General features: G+C 44.0%; 1 protein-coding gene across 2 annotated transcripts in view; it reads right to left on the reverse strand.

Moving 5' to 3' along the window:
* Positions 1 to 23,977, reverse strand: part of supt5h (SPT5 homolog, DSIF elongation factor subunit) — a 95,033-nt gene that overhangs the window by 58,175 nt on the left and 12,881 nt on the right. The window contains exons 2-6 of one of the 2 annotated variants that reach the window (XM_070867934.1): positions 17,830 to 17,930; positions 11,027 to 11,228; positions 9,373 to 9,438; positions 4,100 to 4,111; positions 202 to 271 (exon numbers count right to left, since the gene is read on the reverse strand). In XM_070867934.1, the coding sequence (XP_070724035.1) occupies positions 202 to 271; positions 4,100 to 4,111; positions 9,373 to 9,438; positions 11,027 to 11,228; positions 17,830 to 17,910 (431 nt within the window). In that variant the 5' untranslated portion in view covers positions 17,911 to 17,930. The remainder of the gene's footprint in view (positions 1 to 201; positions 272 to 4,099; positions 4,112 to 9,372; positions 9,439 to 11,026; positions 11,229 to 17,829; positions 17,931 to 23,977) is intronic. The other variant, XM_070867935.1, reaches the window with a different exon arrangement.

The raw sequence follows: 23,977 nt of genomic DNA on the forward strand, positions 1-23,977 counted from the left end.
TTAGACCGCAAATTAGAGGGAACATTGCTCTCAAGTACCTCCTTTTGGCCAGTATTGTTGGAAGCCTTGCAGTAGGTTGTCCACTTTCTGGGCCAAAGGTGACAACATTAGGCTGGGGGGAGGGGGGGGGGGGGGGAGGAGGTGGCAAAGAGGTGTTATCCCTAAAACTTAAGAGGAAGGAAGGACAAAAAAAAAGGTTACCTCCAGTGATTCAGCAGTCTTCTTGCTCCAGAGTGATCTTCATCAAGGACCAGGTTGTCAATGTTGGAGGCTACAGAGTATAATAAAGAGGATGAAGAGGCAACGTATCGGCAGCCAAATTAAACCCCACTCGTCCACCGATAATTAGATATCATTGCATGGCTGGACTTTCATTTTTTGCCTCTTCAAAGTAGCAGTTCCCTTAACAAGACAAGGGTTGAATATCTATAAAGACAGACAGATCAACTCATGTCCCAGCAACCAAGCATAAACTCAGGCTCAAATCAAGATTCAGGAATGAATCCCACTATTTGCTCAATTAGAAAGCATTGTTAAATGAGATAGAAACACAGTGCTAACCCTAAATTACTTCAGGAAAGCCTAATGTAAAGCTACATCCCTAGATTTTATTTTAGTGACAAGCAACTTGAAAATTTGTAAGGATTTTATTTGAAATTGTATCCACAGAATAGAAGTGACTTAAACAACTGCAATTTAAAAAAAATTATTTCACAGGATGTGGGCTTCGCTGGCAAAGCCAGCATTTATTGCCCACCCCTTATTCCCCTCGAGATGGTGATGGTGAGACGCCTTCTTGAACAGCTGCAGTCCATGTGGTGAAGGCACAGTGCTGTTAGGGAGGGAGTTCCATGATTTTGACCCAGCAATGAAGGAATGGCGATATGCTTCCAAGTCAGAAGGTGTGTGACTTGGAGGTAGTAGTGCTCCCATGCACCGGCTGCCTTTGTTCTTCGAGGTAGATGTCGCAGTTTTGGGGGGTGCTGTCTAGTTGCTGCAATGCATCTTGTAGATGGTACGCACTGCATAGTGTGCCGGTGGTGGAGGGAGTGAATGTTAAAGGTAGTGGGATGGGGTGCCAATCAAGCAGGCTGCTTTGTTCTTGATAGTGTCGTGCTTCTTCAGTGTTGTTGGAACTGCACTCAGCCAGGCAAGTGGAGAGTTTTCCATCACACTCCTGACTTATACCTTGTAGATGATGGAAAGGCTTTGGGGAGTCAGGAGGTGAGACACTCGACACAGATTACCCAGCCTCTGACCTACTCTTGTAGCCACAGTATTTATGTGGTTGGTCCAGTTAACTTTCTGGTCAATTGTGACCCCCAGGATGTTGATGGTGGGGGATTTGGCTATGGTAATGCCGTTGAATGTCAAGGGGAGATGGTTAAACTTTCTCTTATTGGAGAAAGTCATTGCTGTGCATGTGTGCGGCGCGAATGTTACTTGACACACTAGAGCTCAGTCATTATACTTACTCCATGCTTTTTAGCAGAGGCTGGGAGTTGCTGATCTAATTGTGATCGCTGCTTGCAGAGAGCTAAAGCTACAAGCTTCTTTGTAAATGCCATCAGGAAACAGGACACACTTGTGCTGTAGTATCATGGATAAGGACACATTTCCCACAAGATAGGCATTCTGTATCCCAAGCAATAACTCATAAAACATCGACGGCAAGCACTTCGAAGTAATAGGTAGCCATGGGACTTGAACCCCATTTTATAATTTATGTCAACTCAATCTACACAGAAGCAATCTATTTTGAACTTGGCAGTTAATTAATCCCGCCATATTTGATCCAATGCGGCAAAACTAGGCGAGCCAATACTTTGTCCCATTTGCCACCATGTAAAGCCTGCTATTAATGCCAAGCCCTGCAACTACAGCAATTAACATCTTCAGTCTGCATCCGTCTTGATGGGCTTGAGCGCTATGTCCAGCCAATTAAATCAGTTCTCCATGAAGTCAGAAGAGCACAATTAGCTGGAAGTACAATTCAGCAGGCATGCAGCAAAGGTTAAAAAGAAATGCACAGCCGCACAGCCCAGCATCAATCCTCAATGGAACACTACAGCTTCACAATTCCCCACTCTGTACGCCCGACCTCAGGGAGGTGCCTAGCCGAAAATAAGTACTTGTCCACAAAAGAGGTGGAGACAAGGAGGCAGTCTCCGAGCTAGTTATCCGTCTCTTCGGAACTAGCTATAAAACAGCACTGGCAAAGACTCAGAAGCAAGCCTCCAGCATGTCACCCTTTTCAGAAGCAGCAAATAGTGGCGGGAAACTCCAAGAATGGAAATAGACTGGAAAGGGTGGGGGGGGGGGGGGGGGGGAGAGAGAGGGAAAGAGTGAAAAAATACAAAGTCGACTTATCCATGAAGAGCATGGATGTCACCATCTGTATTTAAGATTTGCCCTTGTTCGCAAATCAGTTAGTCAATGCTTCTTCAGTGCGTCAATCGATTATCACAAAGCAATAAAAATCTTCAAGTCTGTTGTGTTTGTCAGCCCATTAAACTTTTAAAAAAAAACTTTCAGATTTCCAATTTGGAGATATTTACACAGGCCGTATTCAGACATTGTATTTTTTTTTCCTCACAACCTTTTCTGCATGGTCATTCATGAATCGACCAGCGTGTAGCAATCGCCTGTTCAAGGAACATGGGCAATGCAGCAAGCAATTCCCCATGCGGCAAATTCCTGTTACAAAGTCAATGCCGAGAGCTTCATCAAAGGAAGCAGAAGTGATCGACAAGTAATCCCAGGCTGCTCTCAGATCGAGAGTGGGACTGGTGGAGATCTTGGAGCAGGTTGTCCACCACCTTTTCGAGCAGAGAATGGTGCAAGGAGGATCATTAAGATCGGAAGGAAGCTGCATGTATGAAACACTTGCAACCATCACTCGATTGATTCCTGGGTGAGAGGGCTGTCTCATGATGAGAGATTGTGTAGAAGGGGCCTGTACTTTCTGGAGTTTAGAAAAATGAGGTGTGATCTCATTGTAACATAAGATTCTGAGGGGCATTGACAGGGTAGATGCTGAGAGGTTGCTTCCCCTGGCTAGAGAGTCTAGAACCAGGGGGCATATTCTCGGGATAAGGGCTCGACCATTTAAGACTGAGATGAGGGGGAATTTCTTCACTCAGAGGGTTGTGAATCTCTGGAATTCTCTGCCCCAGAGGGCTGTGGATACTGAGTCTCTGATTATATTCAAGGTTGAGATCAATAGATGTTTGAACTCTTGGGGAATCGAGGGATATGGAGATCGGGCAGGAAAGTAGAGTTGAGGTCGCTGATCAGCCATGGTCTTATTGAATGGTGGAGCAGGCTCGAGGGCCTACTCCTGCTCTTATTTCTTATGTTCTTATCAACTCATACTAAAAGTCAATTGCTGGATGTCCTCCCATCTTAGCTTTCTATTCTTTTCTGGTATTTGATTTTAAAAAGCAATTTCTTTAGTGGGGAAGCTAAAGATTCTGACTGAAATGATTCAGATGCCTCCTATGAAAATGGTACTGAAAGACAGATCAGCTGATGTGTGGGCCAAAGAGCTTAACCAGCAATTCCAATCCCTGCCCATCACACCTAATCTTTGAGGAAGATGAACACGCACAGTTCATCTTACTCAGTCTGAATATCAGGCAATAGTGGATCTTGAACCATTACCTTAACAGCCCACCGAGCAAAAGAAATTAAAAGATAGACAACACATTGCTGGTAGGGAAGCGATGTATATTGCCAGATGGTTTAATGTAGTACATTATTTTAAATTACAGCCTATGTAAATCAACCCAAAGATTGCGTAAGTAAGCACACTTGGGCCTTGAAATTACCCTGTGCAAATATTAGTGTTGAATTATTTCATAAGTGTGCATGCTTTTTAAACAGCGTATGGGTGTTGGCCCAAATAAATGCTCAACATACTCGAATGATGCTCCTGTTGCGATTTAAACAGTAATGTTTACTCAGCAACTCACCCATTAATGAAAAAGAGGAATTTTTGCTAATATTCACACAGTGCAATTTCAAAGCCCTGAATAATTATGACCCACAGACCAATATATACTAAGCTCTAAAACAATATGCAGAATCGTGCACGTACCTTCAATTTCTTCTGTTCACAAGGCAACACAGTAAAGAGCCAAACAATACCACCAAAATCAATCACATGATGAATGGGGAACAAAAAAAAATGTAAGGATAAAAATTAAAACATGGCACATATGCAGGTATGTATGATGTATTAAAACCAAAATGAAAAAAATTCTCACAGGCAAAACGGTATGTTTTCAAAGAGAGAGCGCTCTCTCACTCTTTCACTTTGATTAAACCCAGGCCCGATTAAAACAAAACGTACTTGGTTTTCAAAAAACATCCCCAATGAATCTGCTTGAGCATGGTGATTGGAATCTTGTTCTACTTGGATCGATAGCTGCAGTGTTACCCAGTGAGAACACCTGGTACTCCACCAACACACATCAACGTGTAGTCTCTGGTGGTTTTATCAACAAGTGCAAGCCTTTGTGCCTTCCTGACATGGAATATAATTTTTTCCAGCACATGGCAATGACCAATTAGTTGATTAACATTAGCTTTTTTTAAATATATAATATATACACACACACAAGACGGCTCCAGAGTCGGGAAGTGTTTTCAAAGACTTGACCCAGAGCCACCTACTGGCCAAAGCCTGCAGCTGACGCAGCAAAACTGAATTGGAAACACTGACGTAGCAATTAGCAACGGCAAACGTTGACAGAACAGGGGGACCAAAAATCGAGCTAACAGTGGGGTTTGCACACAGGAGCAAGTGCATGGTGTTTGTAAGATTTTTTTAATGGAAATATAACTATTTTACGCACTGATTTGGTAACGGCTCTGACAGGGTCATTTGGTAGAGCCTGCCTCCGAGCAGCTTTGCATGGTATGTCTCTGCACCAACTTGACTCCAAATTGCTGACCCACACATGGAGACATAAAAGGTACTAGAGTGCGAGATTGAGAAATACAATTTATAGGATATATGTTTTTTTGGACTAGAAATATGAAAGCTGTCTAGTTTTAGGCCTATATAACTAAATGTATAGCAAGAAATTCAACTGCAAAAGTACACCAATACAAGTGGAAAAGATGTCATCCATTTTATGCCTTGAAATTGCACTGTGTAGTATCAGTTACCATGTGGTTTCTTTGCCTGCTATTATAATCTGTTCATTTTAAATGATATTAAAATAGCAAAGACAGGGATTTTATGTGACTGTGTTAAGTTTTTTGAACAGTGGATATCACACAGTGATGTTTCAAGTTCATCATTTCCTGCGAAGGTACACTTTAAAAAAAGGCAGCTTTTGATGCTCCAACTGAATTATCTTGCATTGGGTGTTCATCAGATATCCGGAGATCACCACAACTACCTCCTTAGAATAGGATCAGACCAGGTCCTACATATTGTTCCATGAATATTTGTGTTTTTAAAAAAATACACACTACCAGTAGTACCAAATATTTTCATTTGCATGCATCTGAACAGCCCATGTATGGGATAATTGCGGTGTATTACTGCAATTCTTATTCCTGCCTGACAGAAAAAAAAATTATTGTACAGAATTATTGTTAGTGCAAGACAGCTCAAAATATAGAAGCTGAAGTCAATTATGAAAGGAGTGGGGATATATTCTGAGTGTTCCTCTCATTGTGGTAAGCTTATACGGCAAGGACAACAATTTAGAAAATAAGGCATAGAAGCAGAAGGGCAAGGAAAATTATTAATTTTTTTAAAACTATTTCAAAAAATCCTAAACTTTTAATCTTGCTTTCAGTTTCTCTGCATGTTTGATTCTTATTTACATGCCTGTATTTGTTCCTCCGTGGCTCACTGGACCCATTCAACTCATCGAAAATATCTTCGATCAAACACAAGGTGATAGAAAAATCATTTTTCTAAGTTGAAAATCACTGAGATCATTAGGGAAAGTAGTACGGCTTTCTGCCCTGCCCCACGTTTCTCCCCTCCTTCCCTGAAGGTGCGTACTCTAGTTGGGGTTTGGTCCAACAAGTTCTAAGAGCCATCTGCTAACTCAACCAAGTGGTCATCCTTCATATCCAAATCAGCACCGCATGTGTCAGTGTGCTAACTGACCATGAGTGCAGCAACCTGAATTTATATAGCCCCTTTTATCCGAGTAAAATGTCCCAAGGTGCTTCACCGGAGCGGCAACAAACAAAATTTGACACCAAGCCACAGACAGACAGGTGAAAGAGGTAGGTTTTAAGAAGCATCTTAAAGGAGGAGAGAGGCAGAGAGTTTTGGGGAGGGAATTCCAGAGCTTAGGGCCTAGATGGCTGAAGGCAAGGCTGCCAATGTTGGGACATGGCAGAAGATGCACATTGGAGGAATGCAGAGTTCTTGGAGGGTTGGAGGAGGTTACAGCGACAAGGTGGGGCGAGGCCATAAAAGGATTCGAACACAAGGATGAGGATGTTAAATTCAAGGCGTTGCTGGACAGGGAGCCAATGTAGGTCAGCGATGACGGGTGAACGGGAATTGGTGCGAGGATACGGGCAGCAGAGTTTTGGATTGCATAGCTGAGACTGATCCTGTCCGCACTCGGACATTTTCTACCAGGAATTAAGCAGGATCAAAAGCTAGACTTTCAGAGCAAGTATTCCCTCTGATTTCTTTTGGTGCCGCACGACCCTTTTAAGGGGCTGTGCAGGCCATTCAAAATACCGTACATGCGCAGTTTTTGTATTGAAAAGCCAGCAAGCCGGCTGTTCAAGACCCCTGGAGTGCTGCGCTGCTTGGTCCCTAGCCATCGAGGTTAGTAGGGAAACAGAACACTGCAGGATTGGTTGGAGCCAGATTTCGGCACAAGGATCATCGAACTGAAACGTTAACTCTGTTTCTCTCTCCACAGATACTGCCTTATCTGCTGAGTATTTCCAGCATTTTATGTTTTTATTTCTGCACACACGACTGCTTCCCACAGTCACTGCGAGAGAAACAAAGGAATGCGGAGGCAATGGCTTTTCTTTTTGCAGAAAACAAATTGCGATGAAGTTGCTTCTACAGTCCTGAATTTTATGCCATTTTACATTGCAAGGAAACTTAATATATTGCCATCGATGAATAAAAGGATATGGTGATAGGGTGGGAAGAATAAACACCACAGAGACTTTTTGGGCCAAGTGGCCTGTTCTTGTGCTGTAAATTCTCTAATTCTATGCAACAACTTATATTTATAAAGCACCTTTAATATTAAAAAAAGGCCCAAGACGCTTCACAGGAGTGTTATAAAAAAAAAACACAATTTGACCGAGCCATACAAGATGTTAGGGCTGACGGCCAAAATCTTGGTCGAAGGGGAAGGTTTTAAGGAACGTCTTAAAGGAGGAACGAGAAGTGGAGGTAGAGCTATTTAGGGAGGGAATTCCAGAGCTTAGGACCTTGGCAGCTGAAGACATGGCCACCGATGGTGGAGCGATTAAAATCGGGGGTATTCAAAAGGCCAGAACAGGTGGAGCGCAGAGGTCTAGCGAGATTGCAGAGATAGGGAGGGGCGAGGCCATGGGGGGATTGAAAACAAAGATGAGAACTTTAAAATCGAGGCCTTTCTTAACTGGGAACCAATGTAGGTCAGAGAGCACAGGGGAGATGGGTGTACACATTGTATAGATAATGTAGAATGTACCACATTAGTGGAAATTTTGCTGGTATCTTAATTTGGTACTTGCAATAAGTTAGCAAAAGTGGCAACTTGGATTTGTTTTTTTTTAATAAAAACTTCAGAATCAAAAATGTTGATTTTTAAAAAAAGGGGTACTTTCACTGTACTGGCTAATTTAGGCCTGGCCTTAGATACCAAGATAAAATATTTATACGCACATTACACTAGTAACACATGTCGGAACAAATACAGGCTCATTATATAAATGAGTGTACAGAAATTAATAAAAGGGGAGACACTTCTTTTGAAGTGTGTTGTTCTTGGGTTCAGTTGTCCCTTACACAATAACAAAAAGGAAGCAAACATAAATGTTAAACCAATAATTTGACAGGATGTAATAACATGCAAGACCACAGATGAAGCCAACATGATTCAGTCCTTTAATCCAGCTCAATACGGTCAACTCACCAACTCGTGATCCTTAAAACCAGACTAATCTGCTTGCTGACCTCAAGCTGACTGCGGTGTTGCACAATTGAGAATAATTACACAGCTAGTTAGGTTTATATATAATTTTTCACAGGATAGGTATGGATCCCTTTCGCTCCGTTTGATCATATCCTTGCAGATTAGCAATCCAATCACTGCCCCACTACAGCTTTTGCATTCACCGGAACAGGCAGACAGGACCTCAGTTGAATGTTTCATCTGAAAGAAAGCATCGCCGCTCTCCCGACCCCAATATTCATCATCTGCAAATAGCATCACCACTCAGACTTCTCGTTTCTCTCCCACGAGTACTGTAGCAACTCCCAAATATGCTAGTACGGAAAAATGCCACGACTCTTAATTCACCATGACAGTGCCAGACAGACGACCTGGCTCAGTCGAGTCCACTGGTTCCCTCCTATTGCCAGCCCCCATTTTCTCTCACACCCACATTTTACAGCAGCTCATGGAATAACTAGCAAAAAGAAACGCAGGAGTGGCACAGAGAATGGGAGACTTGGACAGAGTAGATAGATGGAAGGAGAGACGTAGAGAGAGAGAGAAAGAAATGAGAGAAAGTAGGTGAAAGGCAAAGGGAGAGAGGGGAGAGAGGGGGGGTGGGGAAGAGAGAGAGAGAAAGAGAGAGAGAGAGAGAGAGAAAGAGAGCGCAAGTGTGGAAGACAAAGAGGGAGGCAGAGACACAGAGAGGGAGTGGGATAGAAGCAGAGGCACAGGTGAAGAACTTTAAAAAAAATTCTTGCCCATGAACGATGCTTGCGGAGATCAACTGGTTGCCATCTAAAGTCATAGCTGGTGAGCCTAACCCAGAAACACTAGCACATGAATTGAGTTACTGTGCCTGTGAATAATGTGATTAACTGGATTCTGACAAACACTTCTACCTGTATATTTTTAACATACGTATAACTATGTAGGTTATTAATATATGGATACCAGCAACATTATTAATGAAATCAAGGTCTAACTTGTGAACCTATTATTTGACCAAGTGATGAAAGAGACAATCTCCCCAATTATTACATTTTCAGTACTATATGTAGTGGGAACACAAGGTGAAAGAGCAATCATCTGACACATTTTGTTAAATAACTTGCAGTGTTCCAACAAGGAACAATCCAGAAGAGATGGCTAAAGCCACATTTGCACCAAGTTATATATATTGCCATTGCAAAGTAGGTAATGTTAGCACTCGACAAACCTTTCTCAAGGATGTCCTCTGCTCCATCCTCCCACTGATCTTCATCCTCATACTCATCGTCCACATCTTTAAAAAGAAAGAGTTCAATTTGTTTGATATTCAATTGGCCATTAATTACCTTTCAAAAGCAAATGTTCAAGCCTTAATATTAATAACCTTAATAATGTTGGTGATCAACGTCATCACCGAGAATGATTCTCGTGGGCATTTCTCATGGGCACGGCAGTGGTATCCGTTGCACGGATCATTGGAGAGTAACCATTTTAAGCCACGCAGTTTTAAAAGTAAAAATATCGGTCTCACTTCCAAATCACATCTGCCAATGGAGCATTGCGTCGGGGGGGCGGCGACTGAAGTTCTGTCAGCAAATTCTACAGCAACGCTGTGCGCTTTCACGCAGATACGGAGCTCTGCTCACAGCCATCCAAATGGTAGCTGAAATTTAATGCTAGAAGAGCATGGACTGCCTTGTCAACGCCTTAACATTAAAAAGATTTGAATGGGCTGTGAGAACCGTTGAAATTTCACTTTGCACACAACTTGAAACATATAAGATTCTGAGGGGGCTGGATATAGTAAATGCAGAGAGGATGTTTCCCCTCATGGGGGAATCTAGAACTCGGGGGCATAGTTTCAGAATAAAGGGTCGCCCATTTAAAACGGAGATGAGGAGGAATTTATTCTTCCAGAGGGTCATGAACCTGTGGAATTCTCTGCCCCAGAGAGCTGTGGAGGCTGGTCACTGAATATATTTAAGGTGGAGATAGACAGATTTTTGAACGAAAAGGTTATGGGGATGGAATTGAGGCCAAGATTAGATCAGCCATGATCTTATTGAATGGCGGAGCAGGCTCGAGGGGCCAAATGGCCGACTCCTGCTCCTATTTCTTATATTCTTAACTGCAGTCAGACTGCAGTTGGTGTGAAGCCAAAGCAGCACAAGATGAGCTCCTGGCAATGCTCGCTGGGCAAACTGCACTCTGTGCTTCACACGGCAGTGTGTTGACGTGAAGTCAAAACAGTTTTAAGTCGACACAAATCTGATAGCATAACAGGCTCACTGAAATAAAATGCATCTCTTCTCATCTATAATTATGTTCTGCCCCATCAACAATCAAATAACCTGCAAGGCTACGGATCAAGAGCTGGAAAGTGGGATGGCACGGACATGATGGGCTGAACAGCCTTCTTCTGTGCAGTAAATTTCTGTGATTCTATCTGGGATTCTAAATAAGGATGATCTTTTTACACATCAGCAGTATTTCAGTAGGAAGCTTACTGGGAAATGGTGCAAATTCTAGTGAATGCATTCTGAAGAGTTATTATACCATGTAATTAATTCTAGGGGTTTAGTTAAATAGCAAATCTCAAGCACAAGGTTTAACAAGTTTAAAACAAGACATTTAAAACCAACAAACTGTTCTGTCCCATCACAATAACCCTAACCTGAAGCAAAAACCTGTTAAAACACGTGGCATTTCCTCAAGAAAATGTGGCAATATTTTAACAAAATAAAGATCACAAAACCGAAGAGATATTCTACAATATTACAAACATGCAGATCAGAATTTACGCGGCTCTATAATGATGCAAGATGATCAACACTCCACATCCAGGGATAGAACTGTATAAAAATATAAATCAACTTCAGTACCAGCTTCATCCAAGATGAATCCTCCGTGTCGGGGTTTCTTCTTGGGTCGGTCATCATCTTCTTCCTCGTCATACTCTTCTTCTTCCTCCTCTTCCTCCTCCTCCTCCTCTTCCTCATCAGCTTCTTCTGCCTCTTCCTCTAACTCGCCCTCGCCTTCGCCCTCCGCTTTCTCGCTGCCACCCCGACTGGCTTGCTCTTCCTCCTGCAGCAAAGCACACAGACAAGATTAATGGCGGGCAAAACCCTGGCCAAATTAAGAGTCAAAATGGAATCAGTCAACATTCCTTTATCAGAATCGAGGGGATGCAACAACCGTTCGATCGCGTGGACCCTTGCAGGCCGCTCACCAGCCGCTGGAAGAGATGCGGCACAACCGCGGGCACGCAGCAGATATAAAAGGGCCCGTGTGGGTAAAAAAACGTTAGCAAGGGAACATTGGAAGCAACTACCAAGGAAGAATGAGCAGACCACTCTGGGGGAAATAAAAGACGAAGGAGAGCTGCTAGAGGTCCATTAAACTATGAAGGAATCCGATAGGAGGGATGTGCAGAAACTGTTTTCACTTGTGGATGGGACCAGAACAAGAGCGCATAAATATAAGATAGCCACTAACATACCAAATAAAGAATTTAAGAGGAATTTAGGATCACATATCTAAATTTGCCGATGACAAAGATAGGTGGCATTGTAGGTAGTGTAGATGAAATCATAAAATTACAAAAGGATATTAATAGATTAAGCGAATGGGCAAAACTTTGGCATATGGATTTCAATGTCGGCAAAGGTGAGGTCATCCACTTTGGACCTAAAATGGATAGAACAGGGCATTTTCTAAATGGTGAAAAGTTATAAACCGTGGAGATCCAGGTACATAGATTAAAATATCATGAACAGGTACAGAAAATAATCAAAAAGACGAATGGAATGCAGGCCTTTATATCTAGCGGACTAGAATACAAAGAGGTAGAAGTTATACTGCATCTATACAAACCTCTGGATAAACCACACCTGGAGTACTGTGAGCAATTCTGGGCACCACATCTTAGGAAAGATGTATTGGCCTTGGAGGGAGTGCAGCGTAGGTTTACCAGATTTACAAGGGTTAAATTTCGAGGAGCGATTACACCAATCAGGGTTGTATTTCCTAGAATTTAGATGGTTATGGGGTGATCTGATCGAAATTTTCAAGGTATTAAGAGGAACAGATAGGGTAGAGAGAGAGGAACTATTTCCGCTGGTTGGGGATTCTCAGACGAGGGGGCAGACTTTTCAGGAGTGAAATTAGGAAACACTTCTACACTCAAAGGGTGGTGGAGGTTTGGAACTCTCTTCCACAAACGTCAATTGATGCTGGTATTAAGGGATATGTGCCAAAGCAGGTATGTGGAGTTCGGTCGCAGATCAGCCATGATCTCATTGACTGGCAGAACAGGGCTGAATGTTATAGCTCCTACGTTCTTTACACAGAGAATGTTAAGAATGCGGTTCGAGCAGATAGTACTGATGCATTTAAGGGAAGGCTTGATGCACACTTGAGTAGGGAATAGAAGGATTCAGGGGCAGGGTAGGCAGAGGTAGTTAGAGTGGGCGAAGGTTCGTGTGGTGTATAAAATCCAGCAAAGGCCAGCTGGCTCAAATAACCTACTTCTCTGCTTGCAGTCGATGCAATCCTTGAAAACCTTCTGAAATTCAGTTCCCTAACATACAGTCTTAATCAAACTGGAGAAACTCATGTATATGCTGCAGTAGAATAACCAGCCATTAAGATTTCTGTGCGTGTGATAAACACTATAATTGTAGATCCTGTCCTTCCAAACTTGAGTTATATTTAGAGAGGGATTTTGAGCTGCATTACACTCGAACTATAACCAATTCTATTCTAAAAGCACTCAGTGTTTCAGAGCAGGAAAGGGAAGATTCTTTTTTTAAAGTGGAACACAGAAAGAGACTCGAGTTGCAGATGGGATTTTAAGGAGGGTTTTTGAAGGCAGAGAGGCTGGTAGAAAGTTGGAGGGGTTTAGGGGTAGAATTCTAGAGGACATGAGTGACCTCTGATGATGGAGTGGAGATAGCAATGGAAAAGCAGTAATCTGCAGTCAGGGGAGCAGAGAGTGACGATGCCAATGTTAAGCTGAAGATTGCGCCAGTCAGGGGGAGACAAGGCAATTCTGGTATTCGAAGGTGAGAATAAACAACTTGTATTTATAAAGCGCCTTTAACATAGTGAAACATCCCAAGGCGCTTCACAGGAGATTACGCAATGAAAATTTGACACCGAGACCAAGAAGGAGAAATTAGCACAGGGAAGAGGTAGGTTTTAAGGAGTGTCTTGAATGAGGAAAGAGGCGGAGAGGTTTAGGGAGGGAGTTCCAGAGTAACAGAAGGCACAGCCACTGATGGTTGAGCGATTATAATCAGGGATACTCAAGAGGACAGAATTAGAGGAGCACAGACATCTCGGGGGGTTGTGGGGCTGGAGGAGATTACAGAGATAGGGAGGGGCGAGGCCATGGGGGGATTTGAAAATAAGGATGAGAATTTTGAAATCAAGGCGTGACTTAACCGGAAGCCAATGTAGGTCAGCGAGGGATGGTGGGTGAGCGGGACTGGGTGCAAGTTAGGACACGGGCAGTTGAGTTTTAGATTTTTTTCATTCACTGGGGGAAAGGGAACCAGATCATGGAAATACAACGGATTGAGGAGCATGGAGAACTTTGTGTGGGACAGGACACGGAATTCTTAATTAATTGCAGCTTCTGAAGGGCGGAGGCAGTGAGATGTCTGTTCTTGAGATGATGTAGACATGATTAGGATTTCACAGTGATGGGGAAGAGTTAGGGTGTAAGTAGGAAATGTCTCAGAAGCAGAAGAATGAAGCCTTGGCAACATATGAGACACGGGAGCTAAGCTCAGGATGGAATGCTGCAACTCACAAAATCAACTTGGGAGCGTGAGGGAGGTGACTGGAGCTAAAATGGACAGCTCTGATTTTGCTGATGTTGAACTGGAGGCAGGTTAGACTCTCCACGATGAAAATGCATCAACATGCACAGGTTGCCGAGGCCAAATCACAATCCACAACACTCCACCAAATACTGCATATCATGGAATTTAGGGGAGGGGAGGGGGGGGAGGGGAAGAGGATGAGTGGATTTAGGCGACTACAAGCTCCAATGTCACAAGTTAAAATAACTTTTCATTGAATTTGTTTGTATATAATGGCACCCTTTACATAATTATTTTGTCGAGCTCCTGTCAATCACACATTATACTTTGCAACCGGTGCAAAAACACACTTACAAAAGAGCAAAACATTTACTTGGAGCCTGAAACGCAAGTAATTTGTTGACCTCAAATTGATGTGAGCAATTTATAAGTAGCTATCAACTGAAATAGCTGTCGGAGTCTTCCAGTATTAACCTTAAAGTGACACATCAAAGGTTAGCAGCTAAACATTACACCCGTACTTGAGACCAGAGATAATCCATGAATTCTGCTAGTCTGTGGAGGATGCTAACCAATACAGCAGCATGTGTGCGCCCCAAAGGTTCATAAACCAGAGTTCAACTCCAGTTACACATACGACCGCTGGGGGGGGGGGGGGCGGGGAGGGGAGTGGGGGCATATTTAGTCAAGAATAGTAACAATCGCACTTTCCCCAAATACAAATAAACCCAATAGAAACATAGAAAATAGGTGCAGGAGCAGGCCATTCAGCCCTTCTAGCCTGCACCGCCATTCAATGAGTTCATGGCTGAACATGAAACTTCAGTACCCCCTTCCTGCTTTCTCGCCACACCCCTTGATCCCCCGAGTAGTAAGGACTTCATCTAACTCCCTTTTGAATATATTTAGTGAATTGGCCCCAACCACTTTCTGTGGCAGAGAATTCCACAGGTTCACCACTCTCTGGGTGAAGAAGTCTCTCCTCATCTCGGTCCTAAATGGCTTACTCCTTATCCTTAGACTGTGACCCCTGGTTCTGGACTTCCCCAACATTGGGAACATTCTTCCTGCATCCAATCTGTCTAAACCCGTCAGAATTTTAAACGTTTCTATGAGGTCTCCTCTCATTCTTCTGAACTCCAGTGAATACAAGCCCAGTTGATCCAGTCTTTCTTGATATGTCAGTCCCGGGAATCAGTCTGGTGAATCTTCGCTGCACTCCCTCAATAGCAAGAATGTCCTTCCTCAAGTTAGGAGACCAAAATTGTACACAATACTCCAGGTGTGGCCTCACCAAGGCCCTGTACAACTGTAGCAACACCTCCCTGCCCCTGTACTCAAATCCCCTCGCTATGAAGGCCAACATGCCATTTGCTTTCTTAACCGCCTGCTGTACCTGCATGCCAACCTTCAATGACTGATGTACCATGACACCCAGGTCTCGTTGCACCTTCCCTTTTCCTAATCTGTCACCATTCAGATAATAGTCTGTCTCTCTGTTTTTACCACCAAAGTGGATAACCTCACATTTATCCACATTATACTTCATCTGCCATGCATTTGCCCACTCACCTAACCTATCCAAGTCACTCTGCAGCCTCATAGCATCCTCCTCGCAGCTCACACTGCCACCCAACTTAGTGTCATCCGCAAATTTGGAGATACTACATTTAATCCCCTCGTCTAAATCATTAATGTACAATGTACAATAAGGTACCCCACTAGTCACTGCCTGCCATTCTGAAAAGTACCCATTTACTCCTACTCTTTGCTTCCTGTCTGACAACCAGTTCTCAATCCACGTCAGCACACTACCCCCAATCCCATGTGCTTTAACTTTGCACATTAATCTCCTGTGTGGGACCTTGTCGAAAGCCTTCTGAAAGTCCAAATATACCACATCAACTGGTTCTCCTTTGTCCACTTTACTGGAAACATCCTCAAAAAATTCCAGAAGATTTGTCAAGCATGATTTCCCCTTCACAAATCCATGCTGACTTGGACCTATCATGTCACCATTTTCCAAATGCGCTGCTATGACATCCTTAATAATTGATTCCATCATTTTACCCACTACTGAGGTCAGGCTGACCGGTCTATAACTCCCTGTTTTCTCTCTCCCTCCTTTTTTTTTAAAAAGTGGGGTTACATTGGCTACCCTCCACTCGATAGGAACTGATCCAGAGTCAATGGAATGTTGGAAAATGACTGTCAATGCATCCGCTATTTCCAAGGCCACCTCCTTAAGTACTCTGGGATGCAGTCCATCAGGCCCTGGGGATTTATCGGCCTTCAATCCCATCAATTTCCCCAACACAATTTCCCGACTAATAAAGATTTCCCTCAGTTCCTCCTCCTTACTAGACCCTCTGACCCCTTTTATATCCGGAAGGTTGTTTGTGTCCTCCTTAGGTGAATACTGAACCAAAGTACTTGTTCAATTGGTCTGCCATTTCTTTGTTCCCCATTATGACTTCCCCTGATTCTGACTGCAGGGGACCTACGTTTGTCTTTACTAACCTTTTCTCTTTACATACCTATAGAAACTTTTGCAATCCGCCTTAATGTTACCTGCAAGCTTCTTCTCGTACTCCATTTTCCCTGCCCTAATCAAACCCTTTGTCCTCCTCTGCTGAGTTCTAAATTTCTCCCAGTCCCCAGGTTCGCTGATATTTCTGGCCAATTTGTATGCCACTTCCTTGGCTTTAATACTATCCCTGATTTCCCTAGATAGCCACGGTTGAGCCACCTTCCCTTTTTTATTTTTACGCCAGACAGGAATGTACAATTGTTGTAATTCATCCATGCGGTCTCTAAATATCTGCCATTGCCCATCCATAGTCAACCCCTTAAGTATCATTCGCCAATCTATCCTAGCCAATTCACGCCTCATACCTTCAAAGTTACCCTTCGTTAAGTTCTGGACCATGGTCTCTGAATTAACTATCATTCTCCATCCTAATGCAGAATTCCACCATATTATGGTCACTCTTCCCCAAGGGGCCTCGCACAATGAGATTGCTAATTAGTCCTCTCTCATTACACCACACCCAGTCTAAGATGGCCTCCCCCCTAGTTGGTTCCTCGACATATTGGTCTAGAAAACCATCCCTTATGCACTCCAGGAAATCCTCCTCCACCGTATTGCTTCCAGTTTGGCTAGCCCAATCTGTGTGCATATTAAAGTCACCCATTATAACTGCTGCACCTTTATTGCATGCACCCCTAATTTCCTGTTTGATGCCCTCCCCAACATCCCTACTACTGTTTGGAGGTCTGTACACAACTCCCACTAATGTTTTTTGCCCTTTGATGTTCTGCAGCTCTACCCATATAGATTCCACATCATCCAAGCTAATGTCTTTCCTAACTATTGCATTAATCTCCTCTTTAACCAGCAATGCTACCCCACCTCCTTTTCCTTTTATTCTATCCTTCCTGAATGTTGAATACCCCTGGATGTTGAGTTCCCAGCCCTGATCATCCTGGAGCCACGTCTCTGTAATCCCAATCACATCATATTTGTTAACATCTATTTGCACAGTTAATTCATCCACCTTATTGCGAATACTCCTTGCATTAAGACACAAAGCCTTCAGGCTTGTTTTTTTAACACCCTTTGTCCTTTTAGAATTCTGCCGCACAGTGGCCCTTCCTGTTCCCCGCCCCGGGCCTCTCTGCCCCCCCACCCCCCCCCCCCGTCTCCTGCCTCTGCCTCCCTTTTGTCTCCCTCTGTCTCCCTGCATTGGTTCCCATCCCCCTGCCATATTAGTTTAACTCCTCCCCAACAGCACTAGCAAACACTCCCCCTAGGACATTGGTTCCGGTCCTGTGGAGATTTGCGCAGTCTCAAATACCTCATTTTCCTCTTGCTCCTCTGCCTCGCTGCTGCGGGAGCTCTCATCATCGGTGAAGTTGCTGCCATCGCTGTCCGACATCCTGTGGATTCAGTGAAAGCCTGAAGTGGAAAGGAGAATTAAAATAAGACACAGGGTATATGGAACTTTTTATTTAGAGGTCTCTGTGGCTTTATATGCAGTATTTCACTTGAGCCTGGGTGGACAAAATATCAGGTTTAAAAATTACAAGTTTATGAAGTTTTTTTTAATTCATTACAGGTGGGTGTCGCTGGCAAGGCGAGCATTTATTGCCCATCCCTAATTGCCCTCGAGAAGGCGGTGGTGAGCCGCCGTGTAGTGAAGGTACTCCCACAGTGAGTATATTTCTTTGTAGCGGTTTGATACAATTGAGTGGCTCGCTGGGCCATTTCAGAGGGCAGCTGATAGTCAACCACATTGCTGTGCGTCTGGAGTTGCATACGGGTCAGACTGGGTAAGGGCGGAAAATTTCCTCCCCCAAAAGGACATTAGTGAACCAGATGGGTTTTACAACAATCCAGTAGTTTCATGGTCACCATTACTGACACTAACTTTTTATTGCAGATTTATTGCCGTGGTGGGATTTGAACTCACATCTGCAGGTCATCAGCCCAGGCCTCTGGATTACTAGTTCTGTAACATAACTACTATGCTACCCTACCCTAGTAGAACACCCGATAAGCATACATTTGATTATATAGGCAATTCTCGATTATCCGCACATGGATCCAACGGGAAACTATTGTAACGGGATTTTAAATTTCGGACCGGGAAGGCATCGGGCCGCTGACATCGGGGTCCTTTCATAGAAACATAGAAAATAGGTGCAGCAGTAGGCCATTCGTCCCTTCGAGCCTTCACCACCATTCAATAAGATCATGGCTGACCATTCACCTCAGTACCCCTTTCCTGCTTTCTCTCCATACCCCTTGATCCTTTTAGCCGTAAGGGCCATATCTAACTCCCTCTTGAATATATCCAATGAACTGGCATCAACAACTCTCTGTGGTAGGGAATTCCACAGGTTAACAACTCTGAGTGAAGAAGTATCTCCTCATCTCGGTCCTAAATGGCCTACCCCTTATCCTAAGACTGTGTCTCCTGGTTCTGGACTTGCCCAACATTGGGAACATTCTTCCCGCATCTAACCTGTCCCGTCCCGTCAGAATCTTATACGTTTCTATGAGATCCCCTCTCATCCTTCTTAACTCCAGTGTATAAAGGCCCAGTTGATCCAGTCTCTCCTCATACGTCAGTCTGGTGAACCTTCGCTGCACTCCCTCAATAGCAAGAACGTCCTTCCTCAGATTAGGAGACCAAAACTGAACACAATATTCCAGGTGAGGCCTCACCAAGGCCCAATACAACTGCAGTAAGAACTCCCTGCTCCTATACTCAAATCCCCTAGCTTTGAAGGCCAACATGCCATTTGCCTTCTTCACCGCCTGCTGTACCTACATGTCAACTTTCAATGACTGATGAACCATGACACCCAGGTCTCATTGCACCTCTCCTTTTCCTAATCTGCCACCATTCAGATAATATTCTGCCTTTGTGTTCTGGCCGCCAAAGTGGATAACCTCACATTTATCCACATTATGCTGCATCTGCCATGCATTTGCCCACTCACCTAACCTGTCCAAATCACCCTGCAGCCTCTTAGCATCCTCCTCACAGCTCACACCGCCACCCAGTTTAGTGTCATCTGCAAACTTGGAGATATTACATTCAATTCCTTCATCCAAATCATTAATGTATATTGTAAAGAGCTGGGGTCCCAGCACTGAGCCCTACGACACCCCACTAGTCACTGCCTCCCTTTCCGAAAAGGACCCGTTTATCCCGACTCTCTGCTTCCTGTCTGCCAACCAGTTCTCTATCCACGTCAGTACATTACCCCCAATACCATGTGCTTTGATTTTGCACACCAATTTCTTGTGTGGGACCTTGTCAAAGGCCTTCTGAAAGTCCAAATACACATCCACTGGTTCTCCCCTATCCACTCTACTAGTTACATCCTCAAAAAATTCCAGAAGATTTGTCAAGCATGATTTCCCTTTCATAAATCCATCCTGTCACTACTTTCCAAATGCGCTGCTATTTCATCCTCAATAATTGATTCCAACATTTTCCCCATTACTGATGTCAGGCTAACCGGTCTATAATTACCCGTTTTCTCTCTCCCTCCTTTCAGCCCGTGAAGGGATCGGGCCGGTGCGCTCGGAGTCCTTTCAGCCCGGGAAGGGATCGGGTTTTAACTTTAGAATGTCAATTGCTCTAACGGAGAAATCGTTTACCCGGCAGAGCCCAATCCCCGAGGGACCCGGATAATCGAGGGTTGCCTGTATATGAAATATCGACTTTGGACCCACACAAATAAGTTTCAACAAGCAGTATTCGAGGACACAATACAAAATAATCCACTAGTAAGGGTATATTTCAAACTAATTTAGGTAGAATAAAATCTGTGTTGTGATCAAGGCATCCCATCAATACAACACAGGACTAATGCACTGAAATGAGTAGAAATAAATTTCACCGGAAAAATTGACCATCCCAAATGCAGACCAGGATAAAATTGTATTACATGGGTTTAACGCCTTGTTGCTAACAAAATGTTGCCAACTTGCAGTACAACATTAATACATAGAAAAGAAAAAAAGACTTGAATTTATTTAGCACTTTTCATGACTGCCGGAAATCCTAAAGCACTTTACAACTGATGAAGTATTTTTGAAATGCAGTCGCCATTGTAATGTAGGAAACGCAGCAGCCAATTTGCGCACTGCAAGCTCCCACAAACAGCAATGTGATAATAACCAGATAATCTATTTTTAGTGATGTCGATTGAGGGATAAATAATGGCCTAGGACACCGGGGATAACTCCCCTGTTCTTCTTGGAAATAGTGCCAAGGGATCTTTTACATCCACCTGAGGTTTAATGTCTCATCCAAAAGACAGCACCGCCTACAGTGCAGCACTCCCTCAGTACTGCACTGGAGTGTCAGCTGGATTTTTGTGCTCTGGAGTGGGAGTAGGCAGGGAAATGGAACTGAGTCCATGATCAGATCAGCCATGATCTTATTGAATGGCGGAGCAGGCTCCAGGGGCCAAATGGCCGACCCCTGCTCCTATTTCTTATGTTATTAGAAAGCAAGTGAGGGACTGGGGAAATGCAGAAAACAAGGAAGCAGTGAGGGAATGCCAGAGACATAGGGAGAGAAAGATTGAGACAGAATAAATGAGAGAATCAGAGTGAAGAAAAGAAGTAATAAAATTAGAACATTTAAAGTAGTCAGAAACAAATAAGCAAGAGCTCACACGGATTGACTCGGCTCGGTTCCAAAAATTGTTGCTTGGCTTAATTATTGGAGTTAGTAAAAATGTCACCTTATTTTGTAGTACAGATATATCCAAAATGTATGGCTGCCAAAATATAATTTATTTCTGGTTGTCAAGTTTTGAAAGTTTGGCCTTCTGGTCCTGAACGTCAAGAACCGTACTCTTCCCCACCAAAGTTTCTCTCCTCCATTTCTGAAGTCCTTGACTCAGGTTAAGGCGTAGCTCCGTGTGTTGCCCCCCCCATTTCTAAACTTTGCTCAAGTGACCATTTCCCATGTGCAAGCCTAGATAATGACCTTTGGGGGCCTGTTCAACCATAGGGAGCATTACAAGCAATCCTATCCTCACCCACATCCAGCAGCTGCACACTGAGGACGAGGAAGCTGGAGAGCAAATCAAGAATAGAGGCAGTGGCAGATCTTAACATCTCAACCTAGAAACATTGAGAGCAACTGCAAACTCCCACCCACTATGGGATGAAAGTAGATATTTATAATATTAGAATTAGGAGTCGGCGGCCATTCGGCCCCTCGAGCCTGCTCCGCTATTCAATAAGATCATGGCTGATCTTCTACCTCAACTCCACTTTCCTACACTATCCCCATATCCCTGACTCCCTTAATATTCAAAAATCTATCGATCTGTGTCTTGAATATACTGGACGACTGAGCCTCCACAGCCCTCTGGGGTAAATTCCAAAGATTCCCCACCGTCTGAGGGAAACGCCCTCCCTGCAGCTACCCTGTAAGAATGTTGTATGTTTCAATGAGATCATCTCTCATTCTTCTAAACTGTATATATGCCTAGTCTACTCAATCTCTCCTCATAGGACAATCCCTCCATCCCAGGAATCAGTCTGGTGAACCTTTGTTGCACTCTTTTTATGGCTCATTCCTGAACTACAGTGCCAATGAGGAAAACCAAAGTTTTTCTCAACAAAATTTGTTTTTCCCATCTTTGCCACCGACCATTAGAAAATGCAAGAATATGGCCTGGGACAACTACCATCACTGTGTTGGGAAGAACCAAGCCGCCCCAACAAATTTTTTCTTTATGGGCTTCAAAATCTGACAGCACAGGAGGCCGCCATTTGGCCCATCGTAGCTGTGCTGGATTTTTGAAAGAGTTCTCCAAGTAGTCCCCCCCTGCTCTTTCCACATAGCCCTACAAATGATTTCTCTTTAAGGCTATATCCAATTTCTTTTTGAAATTTACCACTGAATCTGCTACCAACACCTTTTCAGGCAGGGCATGCCAGACCTGCTGCATGCTTCCCTGCTCTGATGTTCGCTGCGTAGTGTACTGGGACCGACTGTATGATCTAATGTTCAGCTTGTGAAGGACTGAAACTTGCTGTATGATCCCTGTTGTGATGCAACTACTCTATGTGGTAGCGAGTTCCACATTTTCCTAAACAAATTGGATTTTCATTATCCGAGGAGCGGCGAATGGAACTGAACACTGTTCATCATCAGCGAACATCCCCACTTCTGACTTTATGATGGAGGGAAGATCATTGATGAAGCAGCTGAAAATGGTTGGGCCTAGGACATTGCCCTGAGAAACTCCTGCAGCAATGTCCTGGGGCTGTGATAATTGGCCTCCAGCAACCACCTTCCTTTGCGCTAGTAATGACTCCAGCCAGTGGAGAGTTTTTCCCCTCAGAGTCCCATTGACTTCAATTTACTGGGGCTCTTTGATGCCACACTCGGTCAAATGCTGCCTTGATGTCAAGGGCAGTCACTCTCACCTCACCTCCAGAATTCAGCTCTTTAGTCCTTGTTTGGACCAAGGCTGTAATGAGGTCTGGAGCAGAGTGGTCCTGGCGGAACCCAAACTGAACATCGGTGAGCAGGTTATTGGTAAGTGCTGCTTGATAGCACTTTGCTGATGAATGAAGCGCAGCTAGTTCTGGAAAACAAATCTTCAGGACGACAGCTGTGATGTTGTTGGGGATCATAGCCTTTGCTGCATCCAGTACATTCAACTGTTTTCTCAATATCACGTGGAGCGAATCGCATTGGCTAACGATCATATTCTGTGATGGTGGGGATCTCAGAAGGAGGCAGAGATGAATAAATCACTCAGCACTTTTGGCTGAAGACCAAAAAGTTTCAGCCTTGTCTTTTGCTCTCACATGCTGGGCTCTGCCACCATTGAGGATGGGGATGTGCGTGGAGAGTCCTCCTCCTGTTAGTTGTTTGACTGTCCACCACCATTCACGACTGAATGTGGCAAGAATGCAGAACTTTGATCGGATCCGTTCATTGTGGGATCGCTTAGCTCTGTCAAGAGCATGCTGCTTCCGCTGTTTAGCATGCATGTAGTTGTTTTGCAGGTCTCCCAGGTTGGCGTCATTTTTAGGTACGCCTGGTGCTGCTCCTGGCATGCTCTACTACACTCCTCATTGAACCAGGGTTGGTCCCCTGGCTTGATGGTAATGGTCGAGTGAGGGATATGCTGGGCCACGAGGTTACAGATTTTGGTAGAATACAATTCTGCTGCTACTGATGACCCATGGCACCTCATGGATGCCCAGTTTTGAGCTGCTAGATCTGTTCTGAATCTCTCCCATTCAGCATGTGGTAGTGCCGCACAACACGAAGTGTGAAAATGTGACTTCGCCTCCACAAGGACTGTGTGGTGGTCACACCTTTCAATACTGTCGTGGACAGATGCATCTGCAACAGGTAGATTGGTGAGAACGAGGTCAAGCAAATTTTTTTCCTCGTGTTGGTTCTCTCACGACCTGCCACAGGCCCAGTCTGGCAGCTAGGTCCTTCA

The sequence above is a fragment of the Pristiophorus japonicus genome, chromosome 26, assembly GCF_044704955.1.
Source record: "Pristiophorus japonicus isolate sPriJap1 chromosome 26, sPriJap1.hap1, whole genome shotgun sequence".
Classification (NCBI taxonomy): domain Eukaryota; kingdom Metazoa; phylum Chordata; class Chondrichthyes; family Pristiophoridae; genus Pristiophorus; species Pristiophorus japonicus.